Genomic DNA, 23,062 nt, shown 5'->3' with positions numbered 1-23,062 from the left:
GGCAGTATTTACAGGTTAGTCAACGTTTAGGCTTTGCTTTCATTGATCTGTCCCTAAGTTCCCTTCAGGGATTCAGGGAAGAAAAAAAGGAGCAAAAACCGAGGTATAGTTTTGGAGTTTTCCTGCTCCAACAAGGCCCATGTGAGTTTGGCCATCAGTCTTTTCAGACTGACACTTTCAGACCAGCAAGCCCTGTCCATCCTTGCCCTCCATCCTTAGAGGAGGTTTGAGAGATGATTTTATAAAATGGACAGAAGCAGCATCTTGGTTTCCTGATTCTGGGTTTCCAGAATCTGTCAGTTTGCCTTAATCTTTTATTGAAGTGAAAAGCATAGTGGTAGAAGCGCCAGCCCATGCAATTGGATAAAAGAACAAAATAAGCAAGATGAGTCATTCCCAAAACAAACTCACAGAGTGAAAGGGCATAGCACACCTTGATATAGTGAGCTGATTTTAGACAGAGAAATTTGATGTTAGCATCTCATATAGTTTATACAAGAGGGATTGAAAAGCATTGTTTGATGTTCAGTAACAGAACCAGATTCTGCCAAGAATCATCTCCTTCAGACTGAAAATCTCCCCCATCCACTTCTTCAAAATTTGTGCCATGTTCATGGGCACATGATGTTCCCCCTAATCCTTCACATGCTCCACCCTATATATGCTCGGCTCTCAAAGTGTTCCAAGAGAGAAAGTAGAAGTGGCAAAGCCTCTTGAGTCCTAGACTGGAACCCCGCACAGTATTATTTCCTCCACAGTTCTTCTGAACAAAGCAAGTCACGAGGCCAGCCCAGATTCAAGGAGCTGCAAGTCACAGAGAGGGGTGGGGGATTGGGGCCATTTCTGCATCAATCTCTACTACAGCTGCCCTGAGCCCAGAGTTGGCTTTGCTTTCGGGCATCCTGACAGCCCAGGGTTGGGTACCCAACATCCTGGCAGCCCAGGGGAAAAGGCAAATGAGACAAGCTCTCTTCAGAGAGGCAAACACAATAAGCTGGGTGGGAGCCTTGAGTTAGTCCTTGAGCTTCCTGGCGGCCAGGGCAAAAGGGGATACCTAATAAAACAGATACAGACTCATCCTCTAGGGAGAGAGGTTTTTCCCCCTGGGTATTAAATTCGCAGAGGACATTCGCCCTTTCAACAAACATCGATGCCCTCACTAGTCAACATAAAGCTGAACAGGACAGTCTCCCTGGCTTTAAAAGTTCATGGCCAGGATCAGGTTTCTCCTCCTGCTTTGCTCTGTGCTGTTGACTAATAACCCTTTCTTCTTTTTTCTTCCTGCCTTTTCTCATGCTGCTCCCTTTGCATCTCCCATCCCATCTCCCTGCCTCTCCCCCCATCTGTCCTCACCCCCACCCAGAACACGGGGGCTTGCAGCAGTTCTCTTTCCTTGACTCCTTCCCACCGTCGCCCCCAGGATCTTCAGGGAGGCACGGCTCTGCCATTTCTCCGTCAGGGGGTGGGTGTTGCTGTGCATCAACGGGTGAGATTTGCCAGACAAGGAGGGTGGGCCCTTTGGACCGGGAACCTGGTTCTGAACGTCTATCCCCTTTCCTTACCATACAGAGATCTTTCCCTCTTCTTTCCCGTCCCCACCCCTTGTTGGCTCCCTTAGCAGTTTCCAGACTCTTTGTAGCAGCACAAGGCCTTCTTCTAACTAAACCGCATGTAAAAGTGCAAACAACTGTGATAGTATCCACTGGCATTAATTGAACCCATACTGTGTGCTATGCACTGTGCAAATCCCTTTTACCATTATTAACACATGGAATCCTCCAAACAACCTAATCAGGCAGCTGTTAGTACTCTTACCCCTGTTATACAGATGAGGACATGGAAGCACAGAGAGGTTAAGTCACCTGCCTGTGGTCACACAGCCAGTAAGGGACGGAGCTGGGATTTGAACCCAGAGCCTCTGCTCTTACCTGTGCTATAAGAACTTAATAAATGATAATTATCCTTTTGACAATAACTAGGAGCATGGCGGTAGGAGGGAGACTTGAACCTGGGGAGGAAAAATGCCATATCTGAGCCCCCACTGTGTGCCAAGCACTGCCGTCAGAGCAAGTTATCTAGTTGACCCTGATAACCCTCATGATTGGGGATTGCAGGCCATCAGATTCTGCCCCAGCTGCAGGTTCTTGAGAAACTGGGAATGATTCAGTACATAGAATTTGAGACAAAGGAGTGCATATTTCTCACTAGTTGAAGTGACTGCATCAAATGACAATAGGGAAAAATAATTATCATGAAATCAGGCCTTTCTGGGAAAATGGTGACTATGGAGGCAGTTTGCCTTATTTTATTTTGTTTTTCATTTCTTTTTATTTTTGTATTTTTAATTTTTTGCCTTATTTTAAATATTGCCTTATTTAAAATATCGTAATAAAGCCAGACTTCAGTACATTTTTAATGTGACACTGTTTCAAGTTCCTGAAAATGCAGCTGTGGTTATTACCCTTTTCCCTCTCTGTGCCTCAGTTTCCTCATCTATAAAAATCTATAAAATTTATAGGCTTATAAATAAGCCGATGTATGTCAAGTGCTTTGAGCAGTGCCTGGCAGAGAATAAGTGCTAAGGAAGCATTTGCTATCTTCATCATCATCATTTGCTGATAAGGAAAATGGAAAAGAAGGGTCAGAGACCAGGGTTCGAGAAGATTCATACTGCCTGGGTTCAGATCCTGTGTCTTCAGATCCTAAGCTTTGTGGCCTTGGGCACAGTCTTCCATCTTTCTGAGCCTCAGTTTGCTGGTCAGTCCAATGGGCTGATAACACCTACCTTACTAGGCTGTGAGAGGTGTTTCATATGTAAAGTGCCAGGTCCTATAAATAATAAGATTCTTGACCTTTGGCCAACCCAGCTCCCTAAAACTGACCTTTGACTTTACTCTCTCTCTACATCTGTTTCCTCCTCCCACAGTGGAGGGCATCGTGGGGCTGGAGCAGGTGAACAGCCTTGGGGATGGCCCGCCTGGTGGCCGCCCACGCCGGGGCATGTTCCGGACGGTGGGACAGCTCTACAAGGAGTCCCTGAGCCGCCTCATGGCCACACTCAGCAACACCAACCCCAGCTTCGTCCGCTGTATCATCCCCAACCACGAGAAGAGGGTGAGTGACCCAGCCCGGGGAGGGAAGGCAGCTTTGGCAGTGGGTAAAGTCCCAGTCGCTGGATGTGGCTGGAACCATGTCTGGCCCCAGGCTTACTTCTGACTGGCTGTGTGACGTCGAGCAAGTTGTTTTCCCTCCCAGGCTCAATGCCCTGTTAGGAAAATTCATTCATTCATGGGACTTAAGTTTTACTGAGCACCTACTAAGTGCCAGGTAGTGGGAATACAGTGAAGTCAGGGAGGGCTCCCTGGAGAAGGTGAGGTCTGAGCTTGGAAGGATAAGTGGTATTCTAAGCAGAGAACAGCTTGTGCAAAAGCCCAGTGGTTGGTTGGAGCATGAAAGGTACAAGGGATGGAAAAAAGACCATTGGAGCCGGGAGTGTCATGTAAGTGTGGGGAGACCAATCCTGCCCTTCCAGGCCACCAATAAGTTTTCTTGTTGGGAAAATCAGAGAATAGGCCCTGTAGAGAAGGGTCAGCGTAGTAGAAGGTGAAAGGTGCCTGGGGCTTATATTGTCCTCAGAAAGTAGGAGCTGTGGTTATTGAGTAGGTAGATCTGTGTGTTTCTCATAGCTGTAAATACCATATTTTATCAAATCTAAGACACATTTATTGTGACATTTTAGCATCTCTGAAGTTGGGATGTGGCTTACAATCAAAGGCCTGTCAGAGTTTAATTGACAAGAGTTTTTCTTTCTTGGTGGTATATAAGATAACAGTGTGTTTTACAATTGATAGTGGCTTTTATTTGATGAAATATGGCATACATGGACTCAGCCACTTCTCCAAGGAGCCTTGGTCCTTTTAAGTGGAGAATGGTGCTTACAGTCTATGATCTGGGTGCTAGGTGTGCTCCATGGTATCAAGGTGTCACTCCCAGGACCTCTCAGTAAATAGAGCTATGTACGTACACACTAATGTACATGCATGCATACACATACGTATATACATGTACACACATATATGTGTACACACACTTACATCTATGTTTATTTCTATAACTATCTTTATATATTGAAACCATGAGTTCCCACCAGTTTGTCAAGTTCCAGTCCAACATCTCTTTTTAGCAACAGTGAGATCCTGTAGTATAGCACACATTTACTAGTTCTCTCAGTCCCCTTTTATGTAATCAGTCTCCTGACCTTGCTGGGCACCTCCCCACTCAAGCCTGCCACATGTCTTGTTGCAGGGTGGAATGGAGGAAGGAAGGAGGAAAGGAAGGATAGAAGGAAGGAAGGAATGGAGGGAGGGAGGGAGGGAAAAAACCAAAATGTTACTGTGAGACCATCCTATATATTATTTCCAATTTCCAGCTATTTTCAGCCATTTCCTTGGGGCTCTTTTGAGAGAGCCACTAAGGTGGCTTAAGCAAATATGAGAATGTGTCAGGAATTCCCCGGCGGTCCAGTGGTTAGGACTCCACGCTTTCACTGCCGAGGGCCCGGGTTCCTCCCCTGGTTGAGGAACTAAGATACCACAAGCCACAGGGCACGGCCCCCCCAAAAAAAGTGAGACTGTATAGATTCACGTAATTGAAGATTCCATGATCGGGTTCAGGCACAGTTGGATCCAGGTGCTCAAACGGTGCCGTCAGGAGTCTTTTTCCTTTGCTTGGCTCTGCTTTTCTGTGTGTTGCCTCCTCTCTGATGAATCTCTGTCTCCATTCTCAGGGTGGCACGGCAGCCACCAGTGGCTCCAGACTTTCATTCTTTCAGTTCAGCAACCCTAAAGGAAAGAGAGAGCCTCTGGCAGCATGGATGTAGCAGAAGTCCCAGGGCTGGCCTTCACTGGCCTAGGATGGCTCTTGTGCCCACCCTTGAACCAGCCTGATTGGCCTGGCCTGAGTCACATGACCATGTCTGGAGCCCGGATGAGGTCAGTCCTAGCCACTCATGGACTGAGCGCATAGGGGGAGGAATAGCGCCCTCCCTCCCACAGAATGGAAGCGTTATTACCAAGGAATAGTGAACATATATAATAATAAATAAACAGAAACTCCCCTTTTGCTGGGACATAAACATTCTGAGGGCAGGGGCTTTTATCTCCCTTTTTACTGCTGAGTCCCCATTGCCTAGAACACATTGTGTGGCATACAGTGAATATTCAATAAACATTTGATGGATGAATAAATACATATATGCTTAGATAGCCCTTGAAGAAGATACAGAATGGTGGTTCTCATTTTTTAACCCTCCTCCCCACCAGATATTTATATTCTGCCCTAGCCTGGGGCCAGGGCTTTTTTTGGTTTTGTTTGTTGTTTGTTTTTGCTTTTTTAAGCATGTGAGGGGACTCCAGTGTGTAGTCTGGGTTGAGAACAACTGATCTAGAAGGCTCCATAAAAACCTGGGTATTGTGTTGACCACTCTGGGGCCCTGGGCAAGGCAAGAGTTGTTTTTCAGAATGTATAATTTGAATTTTTTTGTAGCGTTTAGATTTTTACCATTTGTGTATTACTTTGGGGAAAAAAAGCAGGTAAAAGAAAGAAAAGGCAATGAAAGTTAACTACCAAAAATAATGATGTACGTACTTTGTTCACACGTCACCTTCCCAGACTATCCTATGCAAATTCAGCACTCCCCGTCCTCCCTCCCCTCTGCTCTTTGCCCCTTAGCACTTAGTACTCATTTACTTCTGACGTTTGTGATGTCTTGACCTCATTTATTGTCCACCTCTCCCAGTGGATAGTGAGCTCCCTGGGGCAGGCATTTCTGCCTGGCACGTAGTAGGTGCTCAGTAAATTATAGGTTGAACCAGATGAAATTGCCAACCATTTTTGACCTGCCCAAACTGCCATCCACCCGAGTTCCCCTGACAGCTGCCATCCAATGAGTGGCGCCTCCGCCACTGACCTCGCATGTCTGTGACTGCTCTTTGCAGGCTGGGAAGCTGGAGCCTCGGCTGGTGCTGGACCAGCTGCGCTGTAACGGCGTCCTGGAGGGCATCCGCATCTGTCGCCAGGGCTTTCCCAACCGCATCCTCTTCCAGGAATTCCGGCAGAGGTGAGCGGCGTGGGGTGGGTTGGGCTCGGGTGCCTGCATCCAAAGCGCCCCAACTGCTACTTCTGGGAGGGGTCAGGGGTGGGGCCTCAGCGCGAGTGGAGGGGCGGGGCCTCTGGGCAAGTTCCTTTGGTTACTGAGTCTCAGCTTTCTCCTCTGTGATATGGGAGAGCAGTGCCCCATTCACTGGGCTCCCCAAGAGAAGGGCATAGAGTACTATGTTGCGATCTGGGTATCGCAATCGGCATTTCTTATAAAAATGCAGTCGAGGACTTCCCTGGTGGTACAGTGCTTAAGAATCCACCTGCCAAAGCAGGGGACACAGGTTCGAGCCCTGGTCTGGGAAATTTCCACATGCCACGGAGCAACTAAGCCCGTGCACCACAAGTACTGAGCCTGCGCTCTAGAGCCTGTGAGCCACAACTACTGAGCCCACTTGCCACAACTACTGAAGCCCGTGCACCTAGAGCCCATGCTCCACAACAAAAGCCACCGTAATGAGAAGCCTGCACACCGCAACAAAGAGTAGAAGCCTGCACGCAGCAACAAAGACCCAATGCAGCCATAAATTAATTAATTAATTAATTAATTAATTAAAAGTTTATTTTTAAAAAAAGTCGAATAGGAGAGAAGAAAAAAATATCAACATATAATAAGTCAGTAATATGGTGAATATTATAACAAAAATTATGCTTCATGCAAGCTGTATATAGCAGCACCATGCAATAGAAAGAGAATGTGAGCCCCATATACAATTTAAAATTTTCTAGTAGCCACATTTTTTTTTTTTTGGCGGTATGTGGGCCTCTCACTGTTGTGGCCTCTCCCGTTGCGGAGCACAGGCTCCGGACGCACAGGCCCTGCGGCCATGGCTCACGGGCCCAGCCGCTCCGCGGCATGTGGGATCTTCCCAGACCGGGGCACGAACCCGTCTCCCCTGCATCGGCAGGCGGACTCTCAACCACTGCGCCACCAGGGAAGCCCCACATTTTTAAAAGTAAAAAGAAATAGGTGGAAGTAATGATAACAAGAGTTTATTTAACCCAGTACACCCAAGATATTAGATCATTTTAATATGTAATCAATATAAAAAATTAGTAGTGAGACATTGTGCATTCTTCTATTCCTACCGAGTCTTCGAAATTTGGTGTATGTCTTACACCTGTAGCACATCTCAATTCAGACACTAAATTTCCAGTGGTCAAAGTGAAATGTAGTCCTATCTAAACAATGAAATTGTGGGAATTCCCTGGCGGTCCAGTGGTTAGGACTCCCTGCTTTTACTGCTGAGGGCACATGTTCAGTCCCTGGTTGGGGAACTAACATCCCCACAAGACGAACGGCCAAAAAAAAAAAGAAAAGAAAGAAATTGTGTTGAACAGAAAAATATTTTACACTGCTTCAGTTTTATTTTTTTTAATATTTATTGATTTATTTGGCTGTGCTGGGTCTTAGTTGCAGCATGCAGGATCTAGTTCCCTGACCAGGGATCGAACCTGGGCCCCCTGCATTGGGAGCGCAGAGTATTAACCACTGGCCCACCAGGGAAGGGAAGTCCCCCCTGCTTCAGTTTTTAAACTTAAATTTCACTTAGTTAAAATGAAACGCAGTTAAAAATCCAGTTGCCCAATTGCCCCAGCCATGTTTCAGGGGCTCAGTAGTTGCATTGTGGCCAGTAGCTGCTGCACTGGACAGTGCAGTTCTGCAGTTTAATACTCAAAGTGTGGTCCCCAGACCAGCAGCATCAGTATCACCTGACAGCTTGTTAGGTATGCACATTTTCAGGCCCCACCCCAGACTTACTGAATTAGTATCTGCATTTTTTTTTTTTTTTTTTTGCGGTTCGCAGGCCTCTCACTGTTGTGACCTCTCCCGTTGCGGAGCACAGCCTCCGGACGCGTAGGCTCAGCGGCCATGGCTCATGGGCCCAGCCGCTCCACGGCATGTGGGATCTTCCCAGACCAGGGCACAAACCCCTGTCCCCTGCATCGGCAGGCAGACTCTCAACCACTGTGCCACCAGGGAAGCCCTAGTATCTGCATTTTAACAAGATCCCTGGTGACTGAGAAACTCTGATACACACACACACACACACACACACACACACACACACGTTTCTCAATCACCAGTCAAAAAATATCGCATATTAATATATGACATTAATATATAATATTATGTATATGATATATGTGTTTGTGTATATATGTGTGTATATATGTTGTATATCTAATATGCATTATTTTTAATGAAATGTCAGGATCCAGGGAGAGGGCACAGCAGGAGAAAGGCTCTGAGGACAGACACATGTGTGCTTATGAAACGTACTTTTAAACTTTGGAGTTGCGCTGAGAAATGTGAAAGAAACAGCTGTAAAGCACTTAGCTCAGGACCTGACACGTAATAAGTTCAAGAACATCAGCCCCTATTTGTTGTTATTCTCACACTTCCGAGACACACCTTTCTTTTACGTCTCAATGACCTATGGTGTTGGTGTAATTAAACACTCGTAATCAGCACGTGGTGTGTCCTAGGAGTGGACACACCTAGGACATATTGATGATGTTGCCATCGGTGGTGGTATTAATGCTCTCAGCCTTGTGTGTGGCCCTCGGTAATACTTAAATATTTGTTTTTTTTACTGTTCCTATTGTTATTGTTATTACTGCTATTTGTCACTCTGAACCAGTGCCTGGCCATGGTAACAGTTTGCTGTTACTCTTCACCCCTCCCCCACCCCTCCCCACCCACTTCAGGTATGAGATCCTGACACCCAATGCCATCCCCAAGGGCTTTATGGATGGGAAGCAGGCCTGTGAGAAGATGGTGAGTGTGGGGTGGAGGCTGAGGGTGTGTGCATGAGTGTGAACGTGTGTGCACAGTCTCAGGTGGTGGAGGAGGTTGAACTGGAGCCTCCCGTTTCATCACCCTTCCTCCTCATGACCCCTCCCCCACTCTCACAGATCCAGGCCCTGGAATTGGACCCCAACCTCTACCGCGTGGGACAAAGCAAGATCTTCTTCCGGGCAGGGGTTCTGGCTCAGCTAGAAGAAGAGCGGGACCTGAAGGTCACAGACATCATTGTGTCCTTCCAGGCAGCTGCCCGGGGATACCTGGCTCGCAGGTGCGGCTCCACACTATCTCCTGGGGTCACGTTGGCCAAGGCTGGTTCAGGGAGGGGTTGACCAGATGGCCCCAGGGGCTGGGTCAGGAAGGAGGTTGACCAGATGGCCCCAGAGGCTGGGTCGGGGAGGCTCCAGGATGGTAGAAGATCAGTTGGCTCCAGATGTCAGGGCCTCCAGGATGGCAGAGGGGCTGAGAATAAAAGGATGGAGCCACTGGATGATGCCCAGGCTTCTTGGTTCTACAGTCCCTGAGGCTCCTGAGCAATGCTGGGGACACAGAGAAGAGCTAGACTCAGCCATAGGGTGACCAACCATCCCGGTTTGCCTGGGACTGGAGGTTTCCCGGGATGCATGATCTTCTGTGCTAAAACAGAGAAAGTCCCAGGCAAACCAGGTCCGTGTGATCACCTTAGTGGCCAATCCCTCAAGGGACTCCAGTCTTGCGGGGGAGACATACACGGGCACAAAGTGTCACAGTCCAGGGCAAGATGTGCTTTGATGGGGGTCATACAGGTACAGCAAGAAGCCCTTCAGACCAGGTAGATGAAGGAGGATGGGAAAGGTGTTCCAGGCAGGAGTGACAGCTTGTGCCAAGGCCCAGTGATATGAGAGCCTGGTACCTTTCAGGAATGCAGGGAGTTTTCAGGAGAATCTCCTTCTCCCTTGGAACTGGCCCAGAGGAAGGATCAGAGAATAAAGGACTCCTCAAACACCAGGCAGAGGGGCAGGAACCGTATCCAGGGGCACTGAGGAGCAGGGGAGGGGTGGGTCAGCTGTGGACATAGAAAGCCCTCTCTGGAGGCTGGGAAGCTGGGGAGGAGGCTGGGGTGAGGGTCCAGTGGGTGGAAGATGAGGCTGGGGCTGAACTGGGGCTGGGGCTGTGGGAACAGAGAGGAAGGAACAGGGCAGAGAGAGTCAAGGGCAGAGAGACTGATAGACGGAACCCAACAAGATTTACTGATAATAGAGCAGTGCTTGCACACAGTAGGCATTTAATAATGGTTGACTAATTGAAGAGAGCTTTGCTCCCTTGCTAAGGGGACAGGGCCTGAAGGGGCTGAGTCTCCATTGTCCCACCCGCCCGTCTACCCACCCAGGGCCTTCCAGAAGCGCCAGCAGCAGCAGAGTGCTCTGAGGGTGATGCAGCGGAACTGTGCAGCTTACCTCAAGCTGAGACACTGGCAGTGGTGGCGGCTCTTCCTCAAGGTGAGGCCACCTGGAGAGGTGGCCCAAGTGGCAGGGAGACAGGTCCTTGGGGCCAGGTCTGCTTGGGCAAGTGACTGACTTGGTTTGGGCCTCAGTTTTGTGCATCTGTAAAATGGGACTAATCAGCCCACCTTTTGTTCATCAGGATTCTTGAGGTAACAAGCGACAAAAAATCTGACTCAAACCAACATGGATAAAAGATATGGGACAGCTTTAGGTGCAGCTGGATCTAGGGTTGAGTTGAGGTCCCTCAGACCCCCTAGGATTCAATGATTCCCTGGAAGGACTCACAGAACTTAGAAAAGCTGTTATGCTCATGGTTATGGTTTATTACAGTGAAAGGATAGACATTAAAATCAGAAAAGGTAAAAGGCACACAGGGCAGAGTCCAGGAGAGACCAGACACGAGCTTCCAATTGTCCACTCCCAGTAGAATTGTACAGATAGGGCTTAATCCTTGTAGAAATGCTGTATGACAGCACATATGGAATATTGCCAACCAAGGAAGCTTACCCAAGCCTTAGCGTCTAGGGTTTTCATAGGCATGTGATTGACCCCCTTGACTGTCCACATGGTTGACCTTAGTTACTCCAGCCCCTCCAGAGGTCAAGGTAAACAAAGGACTCTTTATCAGGCAGGATAATCCAAAGGTTTAGAGATAATCTCCCAGGAACCAGCCAAGGGCCAGTCCTTTCCTTAAAACGTGCAGGGTTTGAACAACCCAGACCTGCTGAGTTAACCCTTTATTGCACAAGGGCCCAAACAACGTTAGTTATCTGACATTCTGTGCCTCCCATGTGACTTTCCTCCATGATGATCCCTGCAGACTTTTCCCACATGGCAGCCACCAACTAGGCCAGTGTGGTCTTTTCTTATCACAGAGCTCCAGCCAGAGTCCCAGGTTTCACTCTCACTGGCCTGGCTGGAGTCATATGACCATCCCAGAACCAGTCAGTACACATCAGATGAGCCAGGCTGGCATCACATGCCTGCCCAGTGCAGAGGGGCAGAGCCCAGTGTGTGAGCTTCGAGGCAGGGTGTTCTCCCAATGGGAAGTCGGAGAGCAGGAGGGAGGATGGAGATGTGGAGGCAAAAACACAGCTGTTCCGTGTAATTCTGAATAGGACGTCTGAACTGTCAGTCTACACGTCCTCAGCCCATGTTAACTGAGCACCTACTATGTGCCAGTAACTTTTGAGGGTACAATAATAAAATGGTAAATAAAAACAGACAGTGCCCCACCAACAAGGACCTACTGTATAGCACAGGGTACTATACCCAATATCTTGTAATAACCTATAATGGAAAAGAATCTAAAAAAGTATATATATATATATATATTAGAATATATAAGAATATATACAGTTATATATAACTGAATCACTATGCTGTGCACCTTAAACTAACACAACATTGTAAATCAATTATATACTTCAATTAAAAAAAAAATACAGTGCCCTGCCCCGTGGAGCCCACAGTTTAGGGCAGGGGTTGGTAAGCTATGGCTCATGGGCCAGACACGTGTTTTTGTAAATGCCCATTGGTTTGGTTACTGTATTGTCTGTGCCTGTTTTTGAGTTACAGCAGCTGAATGGAGTAGTTAAAACAGAGACAGGATAGCCTGCAAAGCCTCAAATATTTCCTAGCTGGCCCTTTAAGAAAAAGTTTGCCTATCCTAGGTCTGGGGACAGGAGGTGTGGTTTGCCAGGTGTCGACTGAAAAAAAATACACAACCTACAAGTTGAGAATTATGTTTTGTTTGGGGCTTTACTGAGGACTTTTGCCCAGGATACGGCCCTCAGATAGCTCTGAGGGACTGTTCCAAAGAGGTAAGGGAAGAGCCAGGATATATAGGAGTTTTGAAACAAACAAACAAACAAACAAAACCAGGTAGTCAAACATCAAGATTACTGCTAATTAAAGAAAAACCAGCCATCTTGAGTTAATGAACTTAGCGCTTTTCTCTGAATGGGAAGATGCAAGCGTCTGGGCTGAATGAACTTATCCCTTTGATGTGCACCTTAATGACGTGGGGCCAGTATCCTGGTTTCCTCCATCCTGAATCCCCCGAGGGTGCACCGTTGGGGGCAGCTGCAGTGGCTCACGGCTTGATGGCCTCAACGTCCTCTGTTTACTGATATGTCAGGCGATGTCCGGCAACATTCTTTGTCCACACAGGCATCAGTGAATGAATCCCACAAATAAACAGAAAGTGATATCTGTGATAAGTGCTAGGAATTAGCTCAGAAAGGAAGATCGTAAAATAGAAGAAGAATCAAATACAGTAGAGAAGTTGAGAAGAATCGGAGTTGAGGAGGACCAAAGAAAAAGCAATAGAACAGACGTGAGCAGAGTATATCCCCGCTTAGCAAAGTGGAGGGTGGTTTGGTGAAACTTTAATTTCGGTTATTCATGTGTGTGAGGGGCTGGCCTGTCACTCCAGCCTGGAATCACACAGTGTAAAGTGCATCTCTCACTATGGACCTTGGACTAAGAACTTTGAGGCACAGTGTCTCCTGTAGGCAAAGGGACCCTGTAGCAAAAATGGGACACATTTAGTGCTGCTTGTAATGTACCCTGGACTGTTCTAGGCTGTTGGCAAATGTGAAGTCATTCACTCATTCCGACTGATGAGGTCACAAGGCCAGTAGTGGAGGAGCTGGCGTGTGAACCCAGGAATGCGGCCCTGCTCAGAGCGTGAGTTCTTAGCTCCTGAGCCCAGCGGCCTCCCACGGTGGGAGCCAGTCACCCACCATCCCTCCTGTCCCCCTAGGTGAAGCCACTGCTGCAGGTAACGCGGCAGGACGAGGTGCTGCAGGCACGGGCGCAGGAACTACAGAAAGTGCAGGAGCTGCAGCAGCAGAGTGCCCGCGAGGTGGGCGAGCTCCAGGGCCGGTTGGCGCAGGTAAGGGGCGAGGTCCCCGGGTGAGGGCGTGGCGGTGGGAGGAGCCGATGGTGGGCGGGGCTTCAAGCTGAGCTGGGTCGGGGGCAGGGGTAGGTTGCGGGCTGGCGGAGAACCGAGGTTTACTGGGGCCGAAAGGGGGCGGAAACTGGTGTGGTTGGGCGGCGAGATGCTGGGAGCGGGGGCCCTGGGGATGTGGCCAGGGTATTGAGTGGGGGTGGGGCTGGTTGCTGCAGAGCCAAGATGATCAGGAGGCTGGTCCAGCATCGGGGCAGGGCAGGGGTTGGGCTGTCCTACACAGGCGGCGGACTTTTAACTGTTGCCAGTATTTCTGGAATCTTAAAATAACGCTGAAGCAAACCCCTTCTTGAGCATTTTTCTGTTTGCTTTTTCAGAATTATTTCCTTTGGTTAAATTTCTAGGCGTAGGAGTATTAAATGCACTGTGAGCTGATAGAAAGTCCTCCCTGGGGCTATTTGGAGGATGGATTGGAGATGGAGAGACTGGAGGCTGGGAGACCAGGAAGAGAGTCCACTGGGAGAGGATGAGGCTCAAGCCTGTTAGGGTTATGGGAGAGAGGAGGGGGGCAGGAGGGATGGAACGGGGGACTGATGGGCTGTAGGGAGGTGAGGGAGAGGGAGGCACCCAGGGGTCTGACTTGGTGACTAGGGGTCATCCTGAGATGAGGAGCAGGATGGGGGACTGTCTTCCATCTCTCCCTCCTGCCCCCCAGGCCTCAAAGGGCAAAGTGACTCAGGGGGCTGGAGGGACCTGGTGCTCCACTGGGGGCCATCCTGGGAGCATTACCTAACGGATGCTGACCTCCCACCCCATCCCCAGCTGGAAGAGGAGCGTACCCGCCTGGCAGAGCAACTGCGAGCAGAGGCAGAATTGTGTGCTGAGACTGAGGAGACCCGGGGGCGGCTGGCAGCCCGAAAGCAGGAGCTCGAACTGGTGGTGTCGGAGCTAGAGGCCCGTGTGGGCGAGGAGGAGGAGTGCAGCCGCCAGCTGCAAACCGAGAAGCGGAGGCTGCAGCAACATATACAGGTCTGGCCCCGTGCGCCGAGGCCACCTCCCCCCACCCCTGCTGTTTACCCCACGCACCTTTGCTTCAGCAAACCCTGCCTCTTTTGGCCATGAATGTGAAAAACTGAAACAAAACAAAACTCAGCTCAAAGTGTCTTAAGCAAAAAGAATACTTTCTGTTTTGCTTTCAAATTAATGGGAGACTCTAGAATGTGTAAGCTTCAGGCATGGCTGGATCCGGGTGCTCAAGCAGTAGCTTCAGTACTCTGCGTCTCTCCATCTCCTGGCTCCGTTTGCCTCTGGGCTGCTGCATTCCAAGGCAGGCTGCCCTGCCCTGGTTCCCCTTCAAAATCCATTGTGTAGTTTACGCTTAAGGCACGTCTCAATTCAGATGCTAAATTTTCATTGGCAGGACTTCATCTGCATGTGTGTTTCATAACTTCTTCAGTGAAAAAAAGTTGATTAACATCCCCACGTTGATCCAAACATACTTAAAAGTTCCTCAATAATTAATTGAGTGACTGGTTTTAAATTTAAAAGAAATGGAATTAAATTGAAAATTCAGCTCCTCAGGCTGGTCACATTTTAAGAACTCAGTAGTGTTTTAATCACCTCCTCTTGACCCCATTGGTGAGGGGGGCGGGGATCCTGCCCTGTGGTTATGGAGATGGCCTAACACACCACACCTGATCCTGGACAGATGAGATAGAAAGCACGTTATTAGTCACAAATATTCACAGGCTGAGGGAGGCAGACACCATGGCACAGAGAGTCACAGTGGGGTTGCATTCAGGAATGGCATGAACAAGCTGCAGCTGTGAGAGGCAAGCTTAGTAGTAACAAGAGGATGAGGTGACCCCTGGTTCCTACAGGAAGATGTGATTGGTTTGTTTATTTTATTTATTTATTTATTTTTTGGCTGTGCCACACGGCATGCGGGATCTTAGTTCCCCGACCAGGGATCGAACCCATGCCCCCTACAGTGGAAGCACAGAGTCCTAACCACTGGACCATCAGGGAATTCCCGATTGGTTTGTTTTAAATAATTCCAAGGACTAGCGGTAACTGAAGCCTACTAGATAGGGATAAGCAGGTACCCTGCCTGGTCCCCAGGATACAGAGGGTTATTGGTTAGGGGACCTTATCTTTGGTAGCAGGGCAGGTAGAAGGACTTGTGATTAGGCCATTATAGGGACTCCCCATGTTACCAGCCATCAAGGCCACATGTAATACTGAATTTTTTAAAATTGAAGTGTAATTGACATATAACATTATATTAGTTTCAGGTGTACACATAATGATTCGATATCTATATACATTGCAAAGTGATCACCGCAATAAGTCTAATTTACATCCAGCACCTTAAGTAGTTAGAAAAAAATTTTTCTTGTGATGAGAATTTTTAAGATCTACTCCCTTAGCAATTTTCAAATACACAATACAGTATTATTAGCTACAGCCGCCATGCTGTACATTACATCCCCATGACTTATTTCATAACTGGAAGTTTGAGCCCCTTCACCCATTTCTCCCACCTCCCTACCCACACACCTCTGGCAACCACCAATCTGTTCTCTGCATCTATGAGCCTGTGGGTTTTGTTTTCTTTTGTTGTGCCACTCAGCTTGCAGGATCTTAGTTTCCCCATCAGGGATTGAACCCAGGCCCTCGGCAGTGAGAGTGCCAAGTCCTAACCATTGGACCACCAGGGAATTCCCCGAGCATGCGTTTTTTGGTTTTTTTGGTTTTTAAAATTATTTATTTATTTTTGGCTGTGTTGGGTCTTCGTTGCTGCGTGTGGACTTTCTCTAGTTGTGGCGAGCGGGGGCTACTCTTCCTTGCAGTGCGTGGGCTTCTCATTGAGGTGGCTTCCCCCTGCTGTGGAGCACGGGCTCTAGGCACGCAGGCTTCAGTAGTTGCAGCAGTTGGGCACAGTAGTTGTGGCACACGGGCTTAGCTGTTCCGCGGCATGTGGGATCTTCCCGGACCAGGGATCGAACCCGTGTCCCCTGCATTGGCAGGCAGATTCCCAACCACTGTGCCACCAGGAAAGCCCTGAGCTTGTGTTTTTTTCTTTTTTTAGTTTTGTTTCTTAGATTCCACTCATAAGTGAGATTGTCGGGTATTTGTCTTTCTCTGTCTGACTTATTTCCCTTAGCATAATAACCTTGAGGTCCGTCCATGTCATTGCAAATACTGAATCTTAATTTCCAGTCTCACACCACAGATTGCCACACTTGCCTGGTGACTGCCGTAGTGGACAGTGCCCATCTCTGTGATATGTTTATTTATGATGTTTATTGTTTATAATCTTCACACACACACATAAGAATGTGATTTCAATGTGATAGACAAAGATTTTTATCTATCCTAATACCTCAAACAGTGCCTGACCCCCACCAGGTACTCAATCAGTGTTTATTGACCCAATGAATGAAAAGTAAACGTTGGATCCTTCGCAGCCCCACCCATATTGTGGACCTGTCTGAGCCACGAGCCCCCGTGAACCATCCCCTCCACCCATCCTTCCCATCACACGCCAGTCCCCAGCCGCTGAGTCGTCAACCCTGCCTTCTCCCCACTACAGGAGCTGGAGACCCACCTCGAGGCTGAGGAAGGGGCCCGGCAGAAGCTGCAGCTGGAGAAAGTGACGACGGAGGCAAAGCTGAAAAAGTTGGGGGAGGATCTGTTACTCTTGGAAGATCAGAATGCCAAGCTGAGCAAGGTGGGTGGGCTGTGAGCCCCAAGGGCAGGGGGAGTGGGCTCACTGGTGAGCACGGGTCCTTCTCTGCATCCCCCCCTAGCTGGCCCCACCTCTAGGGGTCTTCGAACTCTCGGTCTTGGCTGTGTCTCCTTTGAACCCTTTCCATCTCCTTGCGTCTCTGTCACAGCTTCACTCAAGCTGGTATTAATTGAGCAGCTATTTATGTGTCATTATCTATCTCTGGATCATCCGACACCCCAAAGCCGCATCGCTAAAAACAACCCCCGTTTCAATTACATCCCATCGTTGTGTGGGTGGGCTGGGCTGTGGTCCCCTTAGGCAGTCGCGGTGACGTAGTGGCGGGCGCTGGAGGGCTGGTGTCTGGGTTCTCTTTTGCGTGACCTCTCTGCCCACGGGAGAGCCTGGGTTTCTCACCTGGCAGCTCAGGGCTCCCAGAAAAAGAAGTGGAAGTGGGCAGGTCTCTGGAAGGCTTAAGGCTGGAACTGACACAGCATCACTTCCCTTGAATTCTATAGATAGGTGTTGGCAAACGTTTTCTCTAGAAGGCCAGATAGTAAATATTCGGGCCTTGGCAGGCCACTCTGTTTCTGTGACAACCACTCAACTCTGCCATTGTAGCATGAAAGCAGCCCTTCTGCCATTGTAGCATGAAAGATGGTCTGTGATCAAATGGGCATGGCTGTGTCCCAATAAAACTTTATTTATAAACACAAGCAGTGGGCCGTATTTGGCCTGCAGGCTGTGGTCTGCAGATCACTGAACTTAAAGCAGACTCAGTCTAGATTCAGGGGTTGGGGAGTTAGACTCTGCCTCTGGCTGGGGACATGGTGAAGAGTCTGCCACCATCTTTAACCTGGGACAGCCAGGACTGGACTAGGCACAGGGGATATGGCATTTAACTAACTAGAAAACCATTTCTGTCCTCACAAGGGCATGGGGGGAGAGGGAAGCTAGATGAGTCACCCCAGGAAATCAACATAACCACACATCATGAACTAATTACAAACTGTCAGAAAGGAACAGAAAACCATGGAAGTAGGGTGGCCTGACTTGTGCTAGGGGTAGCCAGGGCAGGCTTCCTGGAGGCAGTGGTGCCTGAGTTGAGAGCTCAAGGATGCACAGTTTTCTGCAACATTCCTTGGATGCAGTGGCTCTTCTCTCCTACTCTGTTCTATTTGTTCCTTTTTGAGGTAGTGCCGCCCCACTGCCTTGATTTCCAAAACCACTCACAGTTTGAAAAGTGCTGCTCAAAAATAAATTAAAAAATAAAATAATAAATAAAAATAATAAACAGAAAGAAAAAAGAAAAGAGCTGCTCCAGGCCAGTGCTTCTCAGACTCCAGTGTGCCCAGGAATTATATGGAGAACTTGTTAAAATGCAGATTCTGATTCAGTGCATCTGGGGTGGAACCTGAGATTCCATTCCTAGCAAGCTGCCATTTGGTGCTGATGCTGCTGGTCCATGAGTTGGACCTGTAGTAGTCACAAGGCTCCAGAACTCACCCATAAGTGCAGCACATGTGCAAAGATGTTCACTGCAGTGTTGTTTATAATAGCAATTGATTTGAATCAACCTCAGTATCCAGCTGTGGACCAATGGCTTAATGAATGGGAGTGTCCTTCAAATAGTGGGAGTCTCCACAGTTAACAGGTGTGAACCCGGTGGGGGTAGGACGGGTCCCTAGACCCTAAAGAATGCAAAAGGAGGGAAGGGGGTGGGAGCAGGAAAGGTCAGGGAAGGATGGAGATGAGCAGAAATGCAGATGAGAACGATATCAAAGATGAGGGTCGGGCCCCTGACACCCCACCCCCACCTCCTACCACCCTCAGGAGCGGAAGCTGCTGGAGGAGCGTCTGGCTGAGTTCTCGTCCCAGGCGGCTGAGGAGGAGGAGAAAGTCAAGAGCCTCAATAAGCTTCGACTCAAATACGAGGCCACGATTGCAGACATGGAGGGTGAGCACCTGCCCCTCAATGGGGGCCAGTGCACACTCCAGCGGGGTCAGGGGGTACCTTGGGTGACCCTCATGTGCTGTGGGGCCTCAGTGGTCATATCTGTTAAATGGGGGCAGGAAAGAAGACTCGGGACAGGTTAGGTGTCCTCCCAGCTCTTAAGTTGTTTCTGTCTCTCTCCATCCAATTCTCTTACTCTCTCCTAAGTGTCCTGGGTCACTCTCTCAATCTGACGGTCCCACTAGCTGTTTCAGACACTTTTTTATCTCTGTCCCTTGCTGTGGACTCAGAAGCAGAAACAGAAGGGAGAGAGCACAGGAGGAGGCCGGGGAGGCAGGGAGGAGAGGACAGGGCAGAGAGAGCCAGTGAGCAGGAGCAGGGGCTGTCCCTGGGGGGCGGAGGGGAGAAGGCATCTGGGGGTCTGGGGACCAGTGGGCGATCCCAGGGATGGGGAAGCTGGGAAAGAGCGGGAGGGGTGGAAAGAGATGCTGAGCTCAGCCTGACTGCGGGGCCGTGGGTCTCCCTGGGTGTGTGGGTCTGGCTCCCTTGTGCATGCCCCACCCCACCCCCACCTCCCGCCTCCAGATCGCCTCCGGAAGGAGGAGAAGAGCCGCCAGGAGCTGGAGAAGCTGAAGCGGCGGCTGGACATGGAGGGCTCAGAGCTGCAGGAACAGATGGTGGAACAGCAGCAGCGGGGGGAGGAGCTGCGGGCCCAGCTGGGCCGTAAGGAGGAGGAGCTGCAGGTCGCCTTGGCCAGGTGCGGGGTGGGCCGGGTGGGGTGCAGAGCACGGGGGCGCCACCTGCCAGCGTTGGGGGTGCCCGGCGAGACCCTCCCGCAGGTACAGAGCTCGGCCGAGCCGCTCACCAGCTGTGCACACCCACTCTGAGCCTCAGTGTCCCCTTCTGTAAGATGGACACAGAGTTCCAAGCCCACCTGGTTAAGGGAAAATTGAAACCGGGCCCTACGTGTCTGGTAACTTACACAGTTTCTTGCACAGAGGCAAGGAAATGCTATTTCTTCTTCTCCCACAACCCCAGCCTCTCAAAACCAAACAGCCCAGAATCCGCTGTGATTGGATAGGTGGTCTGGCCATCTTAGGAATCATAATCATCATAATTACAGTCATTCACAATTATTGAGCACTTACTGTGTGCCAGATATGATGCACAGTGTTTCAAATGCTTTTCACCCATGGCGCTCCATGCGACCTGAGGTGCCCTTGTGTATGGGCGCAGCTTGATTTCAGAGAGGTTACAATGTGGGGAAAACGTGCATCTGAGAATCGATGGGACACGGGGTTGGTGGAGGGGGGTTAAGAACATGTACCCTCCAGCCTCACTTCTGGGTTCAAATCCTGGCTCCTCCCCTTTTTGGCCATGTGACCTCACCTGGGTGACATCACCTCTTGAGCCTCAGTTTCTCTATCTGGAAAAAGGGCATGATTATAGAAACTCTCCTAGGATTAGTGTAGGGATTAAATGAGAAAGGGCTGAGGACATGCTTGGCACACCCTAAGCCCTCATTAGATGCTGCGTGTGTCTGTTCCTACCTTCCGTTATTGCCGTTGTTATTTTTTTCCGTTTTCTTTTGTATTGAGGTGAAATTCACATAACAAAATTAACCATTTTAGGGAGTTCCCTGGTGGTCTAGCGATTAGGACTCCGTGCTTTCACTGCCGTGCTTTCACTGAGATCCTGCAAGATGCGTGGCACAAGCCAAAAAGAAAAACAAATTAACCATTTTAAAGCATACAGTTCAGTGGCATTTGGTATGTTTGTGATGTTGTGTAGCCACTACCTCTATTCAGAACATTTTCATCACCTCAAAAGAAAAATCCTATTAAGCAATCACTTCCAATATCCCTCCTCCCCTCAACCCCTGGCAACCACCAATTTGCTCTCTGTTCACATGGGATTTGCCAATTCTTACTCTTTCACGTCAGTGGAATCATATAACGTGTAGCCTTTGGCGCTACATTGCCATCCTCGCGGCAGCCCTGTGAAGGGGGGCAGTCACGCTTTCTCACAGACCAGGAGCCTGCAGTTCAGAGAAGCTGTCACTTGCCAGGGCAGGTGGCCGAGCAGGGGATACAGACCATGGTCAGTGCATCTCCCTGAACCATTCTTACAGGGGTTTTTTCTTTTCTTTTCCTTTCTTTTTTTTTTTTTGGCCGCCACTGCACGGCTTGTGAAATAATTCCCAGACCAGGGATTGAACCCACGCCCCCTGCAGTGGAAGTGGAGAGTCCTAACCACTGGACCACCTCCCTGAGCCATTTAACCCAGAGTCCACGCTGCCGCTCCATTCAGCTTCTCTTTGCAAGAGGTCGATCCCATAGGGGTCAGGAGGAGGAACTCTGGGGTCAGCCACCCACTGACCATGTGACCAGGGCAAGCACTTTCCTGCTCTGGGCCCCAGTTTCCTCGTTTGGCGTAAACGTTACACAAAATGATGAAGTGCTCTCAAGTGGCAGGAACTTAATAAGTGTCCCTGTGATTACTGGTGGTGTCATCCCCATTTTACAGCTAAGAAGGCTGAGGCTCTGAGTACTGGAGACACATGCCCAAGGGCAGAGCTGGGCTTTTAACCCGGGACGGGCCATGTCTGACCCCTCCAACCCCTAGAAATCATCCCCACCCCCTGCCTGCCCCTATACCAACCCCCTGGTCCTCATCCACCCCCAGGGCAGAGGAGGAGGGCGGGGCCCGGGCCCAGCTGCTCAAATCCCTGCGGGAAGCACAAGCGGGGCTGGCTGAGGCCCAGGAGGACCTGGAGGCTGAGCGCGCAGCCAGGGCCAAGGCAGAGAAGCAGCGCCGGGACCTGGGTGAGGAGCTGGAGGCGCTGCGGAGCGAGCTGGAGGACACGCTGGACTCCACCAACGCGCAGCAGGAGCTCCGGTGAGGCTGGGTGGCCTGCAGCTGGCACAGGCCGGGCACGTGGGGGTCTGAGGGCGGGGCAGGGAAAAGGATGTGGGTCCAAGCTCTCCACCTACACAGTTGTTTAGTCGTTCAACAGTTGTTTATTGGACACTGGCCCTGGGCCCAGCGTGGGCCACGCTGGGGACAGAGATGAGTCAAGACTCAGGCATTGCCCTCAGGAACTCCCAGTCCAGGGGTAGGCAGATTCGGGCAAAGACAGACACAGTCCAGAACAAAGTGACCTTTAATGGAGTACGACAGGGCATCGTGGATGATCAGAGAAGGCCCTTGTATCACTCTATGGGAGGGAGTCCAAAAAGACTTCTTTGAGAAGGGGACTTTTGAATAGGGTTTCGAAAGATGCGTAGGAGCTCACCCTTAAAGCCACCCTTCTTCTGCAGCATCACTGCCCAGATCCCTTGGGGAATGTAGAGTGAGGTCCCCGTCCTTGGAGGGAAAGAATAAAAGGCACAACCAGCAGTCAGGGGCTCCCTCAAAGTTCCAGCCTTCCTCTATTCTGAAATTCTGTTCCCTTCCCCTTCCCCAATAAAAGGTCCAAGAGAGAACAGGAGGTGACAGAGTTGAAGAAGGCTCTGGAGGAAGAGACGCGCGTTCATGAGGTGGCGGTGCAGGAGCTGCGGCAGCGCCATGGCCAGGCACTGGGAGAGCTGGCAGAGCAGCTGGAGCAGGCCCGGAGGGTGGGTTGAGATGGGGGAGGGGTGTCTGGGGAGCCGTGGGGAGGGGAGGCAGGATGCTGGGTTGGAGGAGGTACCTCTGGCTGGTTCTAGGCCAGCCCATTTTTCTCCTCACGTATTCATGTCCCTGATCCATCTTGCATTCAGCAGGTGTTAATTGAATATGTAGTATATTCCCGGGTTGGTACTGGGGGCCCCAGCTGTGAGCCAAGCAACCAACACCCACTTCCGTCATGGAGCTCACGTTTTAGCAGGCAAGGCAGAGAGTAAACAATCTAAACACTTTCATAATATATAGTGGGGTCATAAGTGCTATGGGAAGATGATGAACAGGAAAGGGGTTTCACAGTGCTAATGGCCAGGCGGGGGCGTGTTGTGAGTTGAAATAGAGAGGCCTTGGA

The 23,062-nt window shown here is 49.8% G+C and overlaps 1 protein-coding gene across 3 annotated transcripts in view; it reads left to right on the top strand.

The window, feature by feature from the left end:
• MYH14 (myosin heavy chain 14) overlaps window positions 1–23,062 on the top strand; it is a 90,427-nt gene that overhangs the window by 37,773 nt on the left and 29,592 nt on the right. For all 3 annotated transcript variants that reach the window (XM_060084631.1, XM_060084632.1, XM_060084630.1), the window contains 12 exons: window positions 2,927–3,114; window positions 5,997–6,118; window positions 8,869–8,938; window positions 9,076–9,236; window positions 10,335–10,443; window positions 13,217–13,348; window positions 14,186–14,392; window positions 16,959–17,096; window positions 18,927–19,050; window positions 19,633–19,804; window positions 21,733–21,945; window positions 22,520–22,664. In XM_060084631.1, coding sequence (XP_059940614.1) covers window positions 2,927–3,114; window positions 5,997–6,118; window positions 8,869–8,938; window positions 9,076–9,236; window positions 10,335–10,443; window positions 13,217–13,348; window positions 14,186–14,392; window positions 16,959–17,096; window positions 18,927–19,050; window positions 19,633–19,804; window positions 21,733–21,945; window positions 22,520–22,664 — 1,781 coding nt within the window. The remainder of the gene's footprint in view (window positions 1–2,926; window positions 3,115–5,996; window positions 6,119–8,868; window positions 8,939–9,075; window positions 9,237–10,334; window positions 10,444–13,216; window positions 13,349–14,185; window positions 14,393–16,958; window positions 17,097–18,926; window positions 19,051–19,632; window positions 19,805–21,732; window positions 21,946–22,519; window positions 22,665–23,062) is intronic.

This window comes from Mesoplodon densirostris, chromosome 19 (assembly GCF_025265405.1).
Source record: "Mesoplodon densirostris isolate mMesDen1 chromosome 19, mMesDen1 primary haplotype, whole genome shotgun sequence".
NCBI classification, from domain to species: Eukaryota; Metazoa; Chordata; class Mammalia; order Artiodactyla; family Ziphiidae; genus Mesoplodon; species Mesoplodon densirostris.
This window is presented reverse-complemented; position numbering and strand designations above follow the sequence as displayed.